Consider the following 17,171-nt stretch of genomic DNA (forward strand, 5'->3'; position numbering starts at 1 on the left):
ACTACAACAAACAATCCAGCTCGGCTGGTGACGATGTTGTGCAAAAGGCTGTCTCTTAATGATGACTTCGCTTATAGAGGCCACTGCCAAAAATGTAAGGTTTCCAGTGCAGCCAGCTGGTATCTGGATAACAGATAGACATTTATCTGGGTCAAGATTTACTCTCTCCTGCCAGGAAATGAAGAAGGAGCAAGGAGGCAACATCTCCAGTTATTCTCTGTGGACCTTTAGCTGCAGATAAATGTAAACGTTATTTCTTTAAATGTCAGCTCAAAGCTGAATACATGTTAGACAATAGCTGATGTGTTCTGCTTCTTTTGGCTCCTCACGTGGATTGTGTTCCCGCATGCAACCAAAGACTGCTCAGATTGCTCAGTACTTCTCCAAACACAAAACCAGCACTCGTCCAACACCAGAATATCCTTATCTCTGCCGTACAGATTCAGCATTCACGTGCACAAATCTGTGTTCGGTGATGTCTGGACATTTAAATCCAATCGAAATACTTGCGTGGATATTATATTGTAAGGATTAGATTTAAGAAACAAAATCTGATTTGCTTGCAGTCTGAACAAAGCCCAAAACAAGTTATTGTGTGTTTTAGTGGCACACTGAAAAAAACTCAAATCTTACTCAGTGCATTTGTCTTATTGTCAAAATATCTAATTTCACTTAATATAAGCCACATTGACCTGATGGGGGCAGATATAAATCTTATCTCAAGGTATTACCAGCACAAAATAAGTCGTACATTGATTGTGATGAGTGAAAATGTCTGCAAATATAGTGAGAGAAATTTCTTTGACAAGTTTCTTGAAGCAGGATGTAACACTACTTAGAGAATTTCACTTCTTATTATTAATGCGCTGCAAAAAATCAAATCTAAGCAAGTGTTATGTCTTATTTCTATAAAAAGTGTCTCACTAGATTTAAAGCTCCAGTTGGTTTTTTTTGACTGGTTATGAAACAGACTTAGATGAACACTATTGCCTCTAAATGAACTATAAAAGCAAGCAAGACAATCAATAACAAGACTGACATTTCTATGTTGTAATTTTAAAAGGCTGTAACTCCGGAGAGGGGGTAGGTATCAGCCTCTCAATTTCTTAAATTATTCCACTGAAAATATTCACAGTGAGAGGTACATTTCACTGTTAAAGTAAGGATGAGATATTTGGTCAGAAAACACTATTTGCAAAGATATTAGAGGTACCGCTTTGTCCACAGAGGGCGCCAAAATCAACACAAACATAACGGTCCTCACTGGAGCTTTAATAACAGCCACATTCACCTGACATGTCCAGATAAAGGTCTCATGTAAAGGTATCACATGCTGAAACTAAGACCTGGATAGCTTGTAATGAGTAAAAAGAACAAAACTATAATAATGTCTTAATTCAATAAACGTTAAAGGTGACATATCACGCTTCATTTCATCAATATATATTGGTCTAAGAGGTCCCCAAAACATGTCTTTAAAGTTTATGCACAAAAAAACACTTTGAAATCAGATTTTGGTCTGCCTGAAAAGCCCTCTTCTTCAGTCCTCCTCAGAACAGTCTGTTTTCTCTCTGACCACGCCCCCTCAGGAAGTGGATGTGCCTCGGCTCTCCAGCACGTTGATCTAATGTTTACATGTTGGCTGAATATACACGGCTGCTCAGAGATCACGTTACTTCAACCCTCTGAATCTGATCCAGAATCTGATCCTGACGGAGAGGCGCCTGTAGCAGGACCTTTCTGAACGATTGGTCACAGATTTAGTGTTTCTTGTTGTTTTATTTGTCAGTATGTCGACGTGTGTCTTGGTACACAGCTACAGCTACAGCTACGAACATGTAGCTATGTGGCTATGCTAATTAGTGCTAGCACTTATCCATGATAAATAAAAATCATCCACTAGATCTTCAAATCTGCAGACGTGTGGAGTAAAACCGACCTCTACCAGAAAGGCAGCGGGACCTTTTCTGAACCATTGGTCACAGATTTAGTGTTTCTTGTTGTTTTATTTGTCAGTATGTCGACGTGTGTCTTGGTACACAGCTACGACATGTAGCTATGTGGCTATGCTAACTAGCGCTAGCACTTATCCATGATAAATAAAAATCATCCACTAGATCTTCAAATCTGCAGACGTGGGGAGTAAAACCGACCTTTGTGTTTATTAAGACAGCCTACAACTAGCATGCCTCCCTCCTAAGCTCCTTGTTAGCACACATTTGTGCAGGTAATGAAAAACGGAGGAGGGATTCAGTATTATTTTATACAGTCTATGGGCTGAACAAGCTCTGAGCTCTGACTCCGTGACAGACCGGATATTGTTGTGACGTAACAAAAACATGGAAGTCTGAAACGGCTCGTTTCACACACATTTACAGAAAGGTGGAGAAATCAGCACAGGGGCAGAATGGATTTTTTTCATTCTCGGGGGGTTTGTAGACAGGGACACATATTTCAGGTAGAGAACCATTAAAAAGTCCATTTTGCATGATATGTCACCTTTAAGAAGTGATATTAGGCTTTATCTTTATAGAGTAGTTGATGTATTCTGTGTTGTCTTATATGTTATATTTTTGGGGCATTTTAGCCTTTAATGGACAGGACAGCTGAAGAGAGACAGGAAATGTGGGGAGTATAGAGCGGGGGAGGACATGCAGTAAATAGATGAGGCTGGAATCGAACCTGCAACCTATAGACTATAGCCTCTGTATATGGGGCGCACGCTTATACCGCTAGGCCAACGGCGCCCCTCATCTTTTTCTTCTGTCCTTTTGTTCAGTGGCTTTTATTGTACATCTTTAATCACTTTCATGGGGGACTACAGATGGAATTTAGCACCCGCCACTGGGTAAATCTGGTTTTCATTTTCCTTTGTATTAATGATATATATCAATGCACACTGCCCTTGTTAAATAAACTAAACTAAATCATTAATTTAAAATGTTAGATATGGAGTCTAAACGTGGGCAGAGTTTCAGATTATGAGGTAACGTGTGTTGGGGTGATACCAGGTTAAAGCTGCAGGCTGCTCTGAATGGTTTGATCAAAAGGTCCAGAGAATGACACGAGTGGGACTAGAGATTTGCTCAAATCGTGACATCACTGCTTGGTGAAACACTCACCAAACTCGCTCCTTCCTCCATCTTTTTTAATCATCATGCTTTGTTTTATTGTTGCTGGAGGTTTTTTTTCCTTTTTTTGAAGGGGCGTTTTTTCCTTCATTGATAGGACAGCTGTAGATAGACAGGAAATGTGGGGAGTAGAGTAGGGGGAGACTTGCAGCAAATTGGTCGCGGCTGGAAATCGAACCGGCGACCTCTGCGACGAGGACTATAGCCTCTGTATGTGGGGCGCGTAGACCGTTAGGCCACCAGCACCCCTGTTGCTGGAGATTTTTGCCCCCCACCAAATTATACGTATCAGATCTAGGGTCCAGAACATACGACCATATGTCATAATCTGTCATTATAAAAAGAGAAACACCGCTTTGTGGCATGGCATGGCAACAGTGGAGTAGGCTTCTGGAGTGCCAGGGTTTAATTCCAGCTTCTTAAAGAGACAGTAGCTGAAATGAGGGTTTTCAAAGACACCGGCCTGAGATGCATTAAGAGGTTTTGAGCTGTCAACTATGTGAAGCTACAAGAAAGCTATCGGCCTGAATATCAAGTATGAAAATGGGCATAACACCCCTTTAACAAATACATTTCCTTAACTCCTTTTTATTTCAAATTACAAGCAATCCAGGTCTTATTTGTGGCTTTTAATACCTTAAAATAAGATGTTTATCTGGACTTGTCAGGTCAATCTGACTTATATAAAGTCCAATAAGGTATTTTACTAAAAATAAGACTCAAACGCTTACATATTTTTTATTTTTTTTAAGTGAGATGTTGTTACTTTTGGCTCATAATATCTTGAATTAAGATTTAAGTCTGGAGTTGTCACTCTAATGTAGCTTGTACTTAGAGTAATGACATATTTTGACAAGTAAAGATGGAAATACACTCTAAAAAGTTTTGTTTTTTTGCAGTGTAATGAGAGAATCCATTTACCCAGTTCTGTCCTTGTGCGTTTTAGAGACTATCCTCCTGAGTAAAAACAACAAAACAACAAACATACCCTTCAACTCTACAGTGACAGTCTTTTTGTGGCCATAGTAATTATGACAAGAACAAAGGAGGGAATCAGGTGATGTTTTCTTAAAGCGAGAGAGTCCACAGAGACGAGGTCGGGGGTGGATGAGGAGTGAACAAAAGATCAGAGGTCAGCGTTCATTTCCTGATGATACTAACAGAACAAAAAATCTCCACGAGAGCTGATTCCAACTCAGAATACAAAGTGTATCAGGTTATTCTGGAACCTTATCCTAACCAAATCTTAACCACAGTGTCATCGCATCATGAAATAACGAGCCGTAATGGTTGGAGAAGACACTGTCAAATGATGTTTCCGAGTTGACGGTTGCATGAGATCAGAAAATGCTCCCAGGCTTCTTTAACAAGATATATATCAGGTTTGCATGCACAGACACTTCTCATTAGTGGGATCAATTCACGGCTGGTTTTGATCTTGGAGTAGAATTGGTTGATAATTAGAAAAATATATTTATCCTTTACTAACAAGCAGGCTTTTCTAACAAGCGTTGAGGCTGCTCATCACATGCAAACACAAACACACACACTGCCTGCTTGCATGATCTGGCGTGGGCTTGTCCCTGACGGCCACTTCACAGAGCATGAAGGTGTTAATTTGGTGTGTCACTGCTATGACTAAGAAAACGGTGTTCCTCCTCAGCTGTAACCTTTAGACTCAAATTTCGGCGTTGAAGTCGCCCCTCTGAGCTCCAGACTGTGTGTCACAGTGGAAACACGCTGTTGGGCACCTCAAATGAAAAGGGCAGGCGGGGTTGATAACCACCACCACCACCACCACCACCGCTCACTCCTCCACCCTCTCACTCTGACATGCCCATGCAAAGCTCACACTGCTGGCCCCTCCAGCAGGCTCTGGTAACACTTCTGAGAATCCAAGCAGCGTTAAGTGGAGTCACATCCCGGCTACTGAAGCAAAGTGACGGCTTTGACAGACAGTTAATAAGGATTCATGCTCCATGCAGCCCACAGAGCAAGGTGATTATGTGTGCAGGTAATTGGCCCGCTGACAGCGGCATGATCCCGGCCCCTGTTGTGACCTGCCTGAATAATGAAATAACAATAAAATGGCAAATGTGAGACCCACCCCCCCACCCCTCTCTCTCGCTGCACCCAAGGAGGCACGAGTCAGTTTTGCACAGACCGGAAAAACTGAGTGCTGCGAAGGCAAAGAAATCAGCTAATTTCAGAGTGAGGAGCTGATGTTGTGAAGTCTCAGGGTTTTCCCATAGTGCTTTGTTTGCTTGCTCTTTGTCTGTAGCTAAAAGAGGCAGCTCAGAGCCATGTTGCACGATGAGTCACCTTGCCGGAGAGCCCAGAGCCCCAAACATCAACCTTTTATTAACGCAGGATGTTTGAGTGGGCAGGACGGCAACCTGGGGTTGATCCCCGTCTGTAATATGAAATGACTTTGTATCCAAAACAAGCCCGAATTGATTTATCCGCTGTCCCATGGCTCTCCAGTTTACTATGTCTCACAATGAAAACTCCAAGGCAGATGTCATAAATTAGCACATGGGCTGTAATAGCACTATACGCCTATCTTAGGAAAGTGACTAAATGGTAATATCCATCTGTGCTCCTACAGGATTTACAGTGTTCCTAATTATCTCAGGCTTCAGGACTACCTGCTGAGCCAGGCGGCACAGGTTTCTGCACATCTGGTCAGATCGACATTTGGCCACGGACCAAAGAGAGGAACTACTTATTGTTTTGTTTGGGCTCCGGGAAATTTGAAAGCAGCAGCAGCAGCAGCAGGCAGAGAGTGGAACAAAGATAGAAAAACAGAGCGGCGCAAAACAAAAGAGAGGGATGACAAATTAATTTCTTCAGCGTCACAGACACCGTTGTCTGGCCGGGGACAGTGATCGTCACCAGATCAATAGCTGATCATCCTGTGGAGTGACACATGCAGACCGGGGACGGTTGATTTACACATTAACAAAATGATTGTGAGTCATGCATATTCAGTCCTTCTCACTCTGTTTGTCATCCTGCAGACCTAATTGGCTAACTTTCTTTGTTGCTATGCTGGCCGGATTTCAGATGTGTGGGAACTGCTGCCTCCCCCCCCCCCCCCCCCCCCCCACTGATTAGCTTAGCTATGAAAACAGTGTTATTTAGACAAACAGATCACTGAACAATCACCATCTCACTGGGAGAAAAAAAAACACTATAATGCCTCTAAATTGGGAGAGTAGAGATGAATGTCCAGTGGTGTGTTGATTTTAATGAAAATAATAAGAAATGTAGTGATTTTATTGTCTTATAAATAACACTAATATGACTATTTTTAAATGAGAGCAACCTAGGCTTCATCCTAGATTGTTTTTTTCAGAGGAGGCAGTTGAGGGGAAGGTGGGTGGAAGACAGAGAGCGGGAGAGAGAGAGAGAGAGAGAGAGAGAGAGAGAGAGAGAGAGAGAGAGAGAGAGAGATGTAGGACAGGATGGTTGTAGTAGCTCCAGAGACCCTTTGTGATTTGCTGTATAACAAAAAATCAAAATGGCAGATTACAATAGAGAACCCAGAGAGGTTTGTTTGAAGAAATCCCTAAAAAAAATCCACCTGACCTGGATCAATGCATGCACCCTTAGAATAAAAGCAGCACCTTTAAAAAACACAAACAACCTGTCTGTCTGTAAATGTGTCTGTCTGTCTGTCTGTCTGTCTGCGTTGGGGGGGAACCATTCATCTGTGTGGTGCATGTCTTTTACCTGCTCTGGGCCTTGGAAGCAGATCCGGCACTGGGGGGTCCGCAGGCTGCTGGCCGTGCTGGCCAGAGACACAGAGTCCAGGCCCACTTGGAGCTTGGGCTCCTTGTCCTCAAACGCCAGGCTCCGGGGCCGCGGGTCGCTGCCGTAGTACTCCTCCTCGTCGTCCCGGGAATGGCAGTCGACGAACGGGGGCCAGCCGCAGCCGCCCATCCCCAGACCTCGCATGGTGGTGGTGTTGGTGCTGGACCGTCTATCTGTGTCTGAGCCGGACTGTCTCGAATCGGATCGCATAAACACCAGGACTTTCAGTTCATTGAAAAACATGCGGATCCGATACTTGAACATGTTTGGCTACATACAGAATCAAAGTGGAACCAATGAATGTGTCTCCTCTTTATCCTCTCTATTGTTTTTATTATTATTATTATTATTATTATTATTATTATTATTATGAGGCGTTCATTCTCACTGGAGTGTTTCTTAATGACACAACAAGCAGCCTTTCATTTGAGAACCAGAGGAATAAAGGCTCTCGCCCCACTGATGGCATGTGTGTCTAAGCCAATGCGGATGAAAGATTTTCCCTTTCAGCTGGCCGACACACTCCTTCAATATTCATTACTCAAACAACTCAGCAAACGCTGTCTATCTAGATGCATCTTCCACCGCACCCCAGAAAAACACTACAACTTGTTCTCCCTTTTTTCATTTCCACGGTCCATTTTTCCTCAGACACCTCTCTCTCTCTCTCCTTCTCTCTCTCTCTCTCCCTCTTTTTCTCAGATGCACTGTGGGCTTGCAGCAAAAGAGGAAAAAAAATAGCCTACATGTTTTTGCTACCCAAAGCAGAAGACTGCGAGAGAGTGGACGAGTGGCAGAGAGAGGAGCACAGAGGCAGCAGGAGAGGAGAGGAGAAGATGGGATGTAAAATACAACGACATGCCATCCATACAGTCACATCTGGGACTCTTGTCGAGAATCATAATCCAGAAAGCAAACAGGGGTTGCAGGGAGATGGAATGGAAGTTGTGTTCAGATGTGATTATAAAATATCTCTGATGTCTTATTGTCCCCTCACTGTAGCATCCCAAGCCTCAGATCATGGTCCATTTTTTCGCTCCCTCCTCACACACTCTCACACACACACACACTCTCTCTCTCTCCTTCTCTCTCTCTCTGTTTCTATTTCATCTCCTTTCTGTAAACCCTCGTCTCCATCCACGAAAAATCCGAGCCATTCACCGACACGACAATCCACGTCGAGATCAAAAACACAATCCTTTTCATTTGCATTTTCTGGAGCCTAGAAGGGCGCACGGCAGCACAAAAACACCCCACAGCCCCATGATGTTTCCCATCCTCGCTCGATGTCCATCAGCATTTCATGGCTTAGAAAAACACGGCTGAAATGTCAAAGAGAGGAAGAGGATGAAGAAGAAGAAGGCACGGTGCGATGATTTTTCTAATCAGGGAGAAGAAGAAAAAAGAAACAGGGAATAAGACGCATGGAGATGTCTCCCCACAGCAGTGATGGCATTGATTATTGGATCAGATAGATGCTGATGATGATGATACTGCTGGCGCTGATTTTCCTCCTCGAAATGGTCGGCTTGGAGATTGAACCAACGCAGCAGCTACTTCCGGAATGGGGAGAAGAAGAAGAAGAAGAAGACAAAGCTGTCATCCTGTAAACAAGTCGGTGTTGTTCCTGATCCAGTCGTCCTCAGTTAGAGATCTGGCTCTCCCCGTGCTCCAGGCAGCTGGGCAGGGATGGAGCTCCGGTTGCTTTATTATTGAGCAGCCGCCGCTGTCCAGGGTGCTGATCTCCCTCTGCTGACGTGTTCTCTGCGGCCACATGCACTGGGAGCGCGCGAAGTACAAACTGGACCTGAGCCTCTTTGTTCATCTGTCTGTGTGTGTGTGTGTGCAGTGGTGGAAAGTAGCAGAGTAAATCTACTTGAGTACTGTACTTAAGTACATTTTATGAGTATCTGTACTTTACTTGAGTATTATTTTTTGAGGATACTTTCATTAGACAATTATTGTACTTTTGACTCCACTACATTTCTATCAATGCTCTAGTTCAGGGGCGTCAAACTCATTTCAGTTCAGGGGCCACATAAGATAAGATAAGATAAGATAAGATAAGATATCCTTTATTCGTCCCACAGCAGGGAAATTTAAGTGTTACAGCAGCAAAGTAGTCAGTGCAAAACAGTATAAAGCAAATAAGAGCCTATAAAATAGCAATTATTAAAAAGTTATTAGCAATTAAAATTAAAGAAGGAAAAATAAGCATATCTTACAACATATATACACAACTGAATAAGTAAATTTACAAATATTTCCAAACCCAAGTTGATCTGAAGTGGGCCGGACCAGTAAAATCATAACATAATAAACTATAAATAAAAAAAACTCTAAATGTTTCCTTTTGTTTTAGTGCAAAAAAGTACAACTACCTTCTGAAAATATTCCCATTCAATGAACTATCTTTCTACAAAAACAGCTGTTGTATTTTTCTCCATCATGAGTCTCATAGTGGGGTTGAATATTTTACTCTTTAAGCCCTAAAACCTGCTGCGAACACACCAAACACACAGGTTTCCCATTCACCTGACACACAGAGAGTGTAATGTTAACTGCAAAAGAACAGATAGATTATAATAATGAAGAAGGTAAAGTTGATTATTTTGGACCCCCCAGCTCCAGCATGAACAGTTTGCTTGCTGGACAGTGTTGTATGCAGGGTGTATACTAGTGTTGGTAGTGACCATAGACTGTATAAAATATGGACTTAGTATTCGTGACGTCATCCATCTGTTTCTGAGTGCTGTTTTGAAGCCAATCGACGGTGGCAGCCATATTGGAAAGGTAGAACTCAACCAGTCAAAGTGTGACGTAAAAGGGTGGAGTTTGAGCCTCCTAGCCAACAGCTGTGTTCCCAACCGGGAGTCAAGTCAGTCATGTCCTTATTTGGGCAAAAACTCGTAATCTTAATATCTTCTGAACCGCCATGTTACAAAAAAATTCACCCCCCGTACAGTGTGTGCCGATAGAGAAATTAGCTACATAGACCCAAGCCGTTTTTTGAACCAGGCTGTAAACATGTTTATTAATGCTGCAGATGTGTATGTGGTTTCCTGTGTTTCTGCAGCCAGCCTCAAGCGGATTCTCAATGTATTGCAGTTTATAACACTTCCGCATGGGCTTCATATTTTGAGACTGGAGGTTGCCGCTTGGTAGTGACGGAGCTTGCCTGTGACGGAGCTTGCCTGTGACGCTTGCACATGTATGGTAAGCAAACGTACAATATGTGGCTCCATTCGAAGGTTGTGGATCCACCGTTCCTACTGTGACGAGTTTACATATACGTACACTTTAGTGCTAATTGGATCATCTTTTAGTGCTCTAAAAAGTCTTTATGAATCTCAGCCGGATTATGTGAACAGCAAGTCATCTATTTTCTCTCTTTGAGAAAAAAAGTCCAGGAAAAAAGTTGCCGTTCAGGTTCTGGTTTGCTCTGTCAACACTATGATTGTATGCGACCCCTAGAGGACAAATTTGAAATAGTAGTTACCTTTATTGAAAAATTGCAGTTAATTTCTTTATAATTTTTTCACTCTGCAAAGTCGTTCCGCGGGCTGCATTGAAACCTCTGGTGGGCCAGTTTTGGCCTGCGGGCCGCATGTTTGACACCCCTGTTTCAAACACTTATTAAAACACACCAAAGTGTCTGTTTTTAAATGTGCACCTGGCTGAAACTGAAGACAACAGATTCCTACATGAATCTGTCAGAGGCACACTCAGGTAGTCCGGGTTGCAGGGTTAAATAAAATGAAAGGGGCTCAGGATGCATGAAGTGGGTCAATGCTGTAACGTTTTCTCCACTAGGAGGGAACCCAGGAGCCCTTGCACTGCACTTTCACCCTTAGAGGGACATCCAACATGACACTGCAGCATGTTTTCTCCATTAAAGCCTCACTCTTTTGTATGCTGTATCATGTTTTCTCCACTGGAGGAGCACACTTGAGGGCAGTGAATCATTTTTCCAGCTCTGTAAGTTTGCTGCATCAGGTTTTTTCCACTAAAGGGAATTCTAGAAGGTTCTGGGATCATATCAAACATATATATCTGCTCTGAAACGTTTGTGTTTTCTCCACTGAAAAGCACAAATGAAGGGCATTGCATCATGTTTTCTCCACCAACAGGCCATCTTTGTTTTCTATACAGGAACATGAGAGGTCACTTTGGCTACTGGACGGGTCGCTACACAGTGAGTAATCACACTTTCTCCACTAGTGGGGAACCCACGATGATCCTGCATTACATTTCCTAAATTTTTTGTAAGTTACATTTTGGGGCATTTTCACCTTTAATGGATAGGACAGCTGAAGAGCAGAGAGCGGGGGAAGACAAGCAGCAAATGGTCAAGGCCGGGAGTTGAACCTGTGACCGCTGCAACGAGGACTATAGTGTCTGTATATGGGGCGTGTGCTTAGACCGCTACGCCAATGGCGCCCCACAATTCCTGCATTTTTTTTTTTTAAGTTATATTTTTGGCTTTTTTGCCTTTATTGACAGGACAGCTGAAGAGAGAAAGGAAATGTGGGGAGTAGAGAGCGGGGGAAGACATGCAGTAAATGGTCGACTGGCCGGGAGCTAAACCGGCGACCTCTGCGACGAGGACTATAGCCTCTATATGTGGGGCGCTTAGACCGCTAGGCCACCAGCACCCCCAATTCCTGCATTTTAAGGGCACTGCATCATTTGTTTCTTAACTTAAAAAGATTATACTGGAGACACTTTTTTCCTATTTTAACAGTAAGGTTATCAAAGATGGCTCTCTTGTGTTTGTAACTGGAGGGCACCAGTGGCCTGAATAAAACATGAGTCCAGGAGAGATGAGCAATACTTTATCTGTATATAGATCTTCTGATATTGGGTATCTTTGAGGTACAGTGCTGGGGCTGTTATGAACATTTGCTCAGGTGATTTTTAGGGTAAGGTATCGGCCTTGTGCAACAAATCCAGATTGAATGCCACACTGCGAGGCCTTTTGATCCAAATCCCTTCTAAATAACGAGGTGTATGCATTTCACATTTAAATAAAGCATGCATTAGTTTCCAGTGGATGGTGCTGTGCATCATGAATTTACACTGTGCTTGAGCCTATAGCTCTGAGGTACACTGTGCTTGCATATTCAATGCATTTCATAGAAAACACTTCTTCATGCCCTACATTTACTGAGAGGCTGTAGTTTTTTTGCAGATAACATGCAACGTATTTCCATAAATCAAAAGTACTATAAGTAAATGACGTAAAGATAACACACACCTAACAAATAGCAAGACTTTATTTCTACATTAAACCAGCAGTATTGACAATGCAATGAAATATATGAATAAAACAGCAAGAGAAGCCATTTGTCTGCATGGTCAATACTTTACCTTGAAGATGTTATTTCATGCTTTAGGGTTAGTATTGTAATATTTCATCCTAGTATAGCAACATCCACTTAGATTAAAGATTTCTCTACCTCCCTGAACCCAGCTGGATCTGGATTGTGATCAGCAGAGACCCTGAGGGGAGGTGTTTTTGGGGGATGGGAGTGAGCTGGATCAGGGTGTCCCTCGTCTCCCACTCGAGCCATTACGCTGAGCCTGATAAAACAGAAAGCGTTACAGCCAAGATCTTCCTGCACCGTGCGCAATCCTCTCACTTGAAAGTTCAGCAACGAGCGTCACAGTGTCAGGTTTGAAGCTGTAAACAGTGGAGCAGAAAACCGTCTCAGTGGCGTTTATCAGGACGGCGAGACAAGGTAATTAGGGAAACATCAGAGGCACGGGGCCAGGGGTCACTTTAATCTGCAGTCTACAGAGAAGAAGCGGCCTCATTGCCTCTCTCTCTCTCTCTCTCTCTCTTTTTTTTTCACACTCTGCATTCTCCACCATAGCAACACTTCCTACAGATTCCCCTGTCACATTGATCCTGATTGATTTTTCACACCCTGCTTGTTACAGATATGGATTTATTTCAAGCATAACACTTGATTTCAGATGCAGTGCCATACCTCAGCTATCATGCCACATATACGATGCTGAACCTTATGGGCTGCCTTCAGTTGTTTGTAATGATCGAGTGGGGGACCCTGAGAGCCGCCTAAGTGTTTGTTTAGACTTTTGACCAACACAACAGCAGGTCAACAAGCTTTCCACTCATACTGTTATTACACAAACAGACGATTAATGACCTGCTCCATGTTAATGAGTCCATCTTTAAATACAGCCAAACTTACATTAGTATTTCTACACACCAGGAGTAAACTGTTGTGTGAGTGTTTGCAGTGTATGAATACATGATGGCACATTGTGTGGGAGGTTATTTTATGATGATTCTGTGATGGGGGAGGGTTGGTGGTAAATGCTAATGAGGCAATCATCTTAAAAGTCTGTGTCGGAACATTCTGCTTTTTATACCAATTTACACCCTGAACATTTTATTTCTGCCCACCAGGAAGTCACATTTATGTTTAATGTACTGAGAACCTGTGTTCCTCGTCTCTTTTCTTCTTCCATTTCCTCTAAGTGCTTTTAAAAGCATTTTATTCATTTTCCTCATCATCTGAGCGGTTCCCCTTTTAGTTTGGTGATTCCTGATAAGATCAAAAAATAACCCCGTGCATAATGGTCTAAATAGGTTAGAGCCTGATGTTATTTAACACAGTAAATCACGCAGAAGTGGATGTTGTTATTATATTTCATATATATTTACATTACCAATCTTTAGCTTCATTTTGGTCCAGTTTGCATTTATTCTAAGTTTCTGTTCCTTTGGACTATTTTATTGTTTATAAATCAGTCTGCTTTCTCATCATTTATCCATTAGGCTCACTTTAAGTCAGGCTTTTTATTAGGGATGGGCAACCTAAGCCAAAATACTGTTAAATAACCACTGGGATTTATTCAGTGATTCATAATTCAGACAGCATGTTTGAGGACGAACACAACATTAGTTGTGCTGCACGTGTCGACCATAATTAATGGACGTAGTATCTTTGACGTCACGCATCTGTTTTGAAGCCATTCTTCTGTAGGAGCCTTTTTGGAAATGCTGAACTCAACCTAACTTCAGTGGAGCTAGTGTGAGGTAAAGAGGCAGGCTTTGAGCTTCCACGCCAACATCTACAGTGTTCCCGCCTGTCAATCAAGTCAGTTGTGCCCTTACTTGGGCAAATCTCGTAATCTTAATATCTTCTGAACTGTCACGTTATAAAAAAATCCACCCCCCGTACAGTGTGTACAAGCGGCAACCTCCGGTCTAAAAATATGAGTCAATGCGGAAGTGTTAGAAGCTGCAGTTCATCGAGGATCCGCTTGAGGCTGGCTCCGGAAGTACCGGAAGTCACATACACATGAATGGGAAAAAGACGATCTTTGCAGCATTAATAAACATGTTTACAGCCTGGTACAAAAGACGAGTGTAGTCTGAATAGCTAATTTCTCGATGTCCTCTCGCTGTGAGGGGGGTGAATTTTTTTCTAATTCGGCAATTTCGAAGTTATTGAGATTACTAGTCTTCCAATGAGAGGCACAGCTGCCTGCAGGGACACTGTAGCTGTTGGCTAGGAGGCTCAAAGCCCGCCTCTTCACGTCACACTGGCTCGACAGAAGCAATATGGCTGCCGCTCCCGATTGGCTTCAAAACAGCGTTCAGAAACAGATGGGTGACGTCACGGATACTACGTCCATATTTTTTACAGTCTGAGTGTGTACCGATGGAGAAATTAGCTAAAGAGGGGGGGTTTAGTTTGAACATTTAGGGCACTGGAAACCTTACTGGGATTAGTTGTATAACAAAGCTTCTGCTGAGTTCTTTGTGCGACCTGTCTGTTTGTGCCTCGTTTGATAGTCTTGATATCCAAGATTTTGATGTGCAGCTTTTGTTTAGTCGGGAATCCGTTGTAATCGCAGTATACGCTCTTTAATAATGAACACAATCAAGTCTGTGGGTTTTGGGCGGGACGGCGGGTGGGTCTCCGTTCTTTTCTCTCAGGTAATGTAAATTTTAAAGAGATTTGTTGCCACAGCTGTGTGATTTGTGACTGCATTAAAAAGAGGAAAAGCAAACATTTATATTTTTTGCGTTACCCTTTTTCCTTGAGCCTTTTTTGACTGAAGCTGTTTTTTGAACCAGGATGTTTATTTCTGCTGTAAAGATCGTCTTTTTTGAATGTGTGTGTGTGTGTGTGTGGTTTCCTGTGTTTCTGCTGCCAGCCTCAAGTGGACGCTCGATGAACTGCAGTTTTTAACACTTCTGCATGGGCTTCATATTGTAAGAACAGAGGTTGTCACTTGGTGTAGACATTAAAAGTAAACACTCAACAAGACACCAGTTAGTGTTGTAGTCACGTTAACCTGCACCGGGACGAGGTGCTGAAAGTAACTGTCTTGACCTTCATGTCTGTGTTTCTGTGACGCAGCAGAGTGGCGTGTATGTTCACATTTTACAGCCATGTTAAGTTTCAGCAATTTTCTCTGTTTCTACTATACACGTATTTCCAGAGACTGACGCTAATGTTTGTTTTCCTCTTTTGCTATTTAATGCAGTTAGTGTTCTTCTCCTCCTGTTTGTTACTTGATGCGGTTAGCAAACAGCTTTAAGATGCTTTCCAGCCACCATCTGGCGGGAATACGGTATTACAACCAGGCACCGGTGAAAATGATGAAATTTTTACTCTTTAAAGGTGACATATCATGCAAAATTGACTTTTTAATGGTTCTTTACCTGAAATATGTTTCCCTGTCTACAAACCCCCCGAGAATGAAAAAAATCCATTCTGCCCCTGTTCTGATTTCTACACCTTTCTGTAAATGTGTGTGAAACGAGCCGTTTCAGACTTCAGTGTTTTTGTTACGTAACAACAATATCCGGTCTGTCACGGAGTCAGAGCTCGGAGCTTGTTCAGCCCATAGACTGTATAAAATAATACTGAATCCCTCCTCCGTTTTTCATTACCTGCACAAATGTGTGCTAACAAGGAGCTTAGGAGGGAGGCATGCTAGTTGTAGGCTGTCTTAATAAACACAAAGGTCGGTTTTACTCCCCACGTCTGCAGATTTGAAGATCTAGTGGATGATTTTTATTTGTCATGGATAAGTGCTAGCGCTAATTGGCATAGCCACATAGCTACATGTTCGTAGCTGTAGCTGTAGCTGTAGCTGTAGCTGTGTACCAAGACACACGTCGACATACTGACAAATAAAACAACAAGAAACACTAAATCTGTGACCAATCCTTCAGAAAAGGTCCCGCTGCCTTTCTGGCAGAGGTCGGTTTTACTCCCCACGTCTGCAGATTTGAAGATCTAGTGGATGATTTTTATTTATCATGGATAAGTGCTAGCGCTAGTTAGCATAGCCACATAGCTACATGTTCGTAGCTGTGTACCAAGACACACGTCTACATACTGATAAATAAAACAACAAGAAACACTAAATCTGTGACCAATCGTTCAGAAAGGTCCTGCTACAGGCGCCTCTCCGTCAGGATCAGATTCAGAGGGTTGAAGTAACGTGATCTGTGAGCAGCCGTGTATATTCAGCCAACATGTAAACATTAGATCAACGTGCTGGAGAGCCGAGGCACATCCACTTCCGGAGGGGGCGTGGTCAGAGGGAAAACAGAGTGTTCTGATGAGTGTGTGAAGAAGAATGAAGAAGAGGGTTTTTCAGGCATGCCAAAATCTGATTTCAAAGTGTTTTTTTGAGCATAAACTTTAAAGACATGTTTTGGGGACCTCTTAGACCAATATATATTGATGAAAAAAGCGTGATATGTCCCCTTTAAATTTTTAATAAGTGAACAAAATATTTAAGCATTTGAAAATCATGTCCCTTCCCTACTTTTTATAACAGTGTATCTAACAGTGTTGTAGTCGAGCCACAAAACCTTGAGTCCACATCACAGAAGAAGAAAACGTGTTGAGTCAGAGTCAAATCTCCATTCCCTGAGTTTAGTCCGAGTCCAGTCCTCATTATTGATATCATTAAGTATAAATAGAGCTCTGTTTCACACCAAACTCTCCACTTTATGAACCTGGACCCACTATGTGGGGGCTTTTGGAAGAGTAGAAAACACATTCATTTATTAACACCAGATCCTGACTGATCCTGTCGCTGATCTGGAGACTTAAATCTTTAATGAGGTTAGAGAGCTGTTTGTCTTGTGTGAACGCGCACTCATGGATTCTGCTGCAGAGGGATCACTGCAGGTGTCTCATAAACTTAAAAAAACACCTCCAA

The 17,171-nt window shown here is 42.6% G+C and overlaps 1 protein-coding gene across 4 annotated transcripts in view; it reads right to left on the reverse strand.

The window, feature by feature from the left end:
- Positions 1-17,171, reverse strand: part of march9 (membrane-associated ring finger (C3HC4) 9) — a 38,857-nt gene that overhangs the window by 17,283 nt on the left and 4,403 nt on the right. The window contains exons 2-3 of one of the 4 annotated variants that reach the window (XM_034695103.1): positions 12,407-12,530; positions 6,867-7,136 (exon numbers count right to left, since the gene is read on the reverse strand). In XM_034695103.1, coding sequence (XP_034550994.1) covers positions 6,867-7,136; positions 12,407-12,520 — 384 coding nt within the window. In that variant the 5' untranslated portion in view covers positions 12,521-12,530. Of the gene's footprint in view, positions 1-6,866; positions 7,141-12,406; positions 12,531-17,171 lie in introns of those variants that run through there. The other 3 variants (XM_034695106.1, XM_034695105.1, XM_034695104.1) reach the window with 3 other exon arrangements.

Source organism: Notolabrus celidotus, chromosome 11 (assembly GCF_009762535.1).
Source record: "Notolabrus celidotus isolate fNotCel1 chromosome 11, fNotCel1.pri, whole genome shotgun sequence".
Classification (NCBI taxonomy): Eukaryota; Metazoa; Chordata; class Actinopteri; order Labriformes; family Labridae; genus Notolabrus; species Notolabrus celidotus.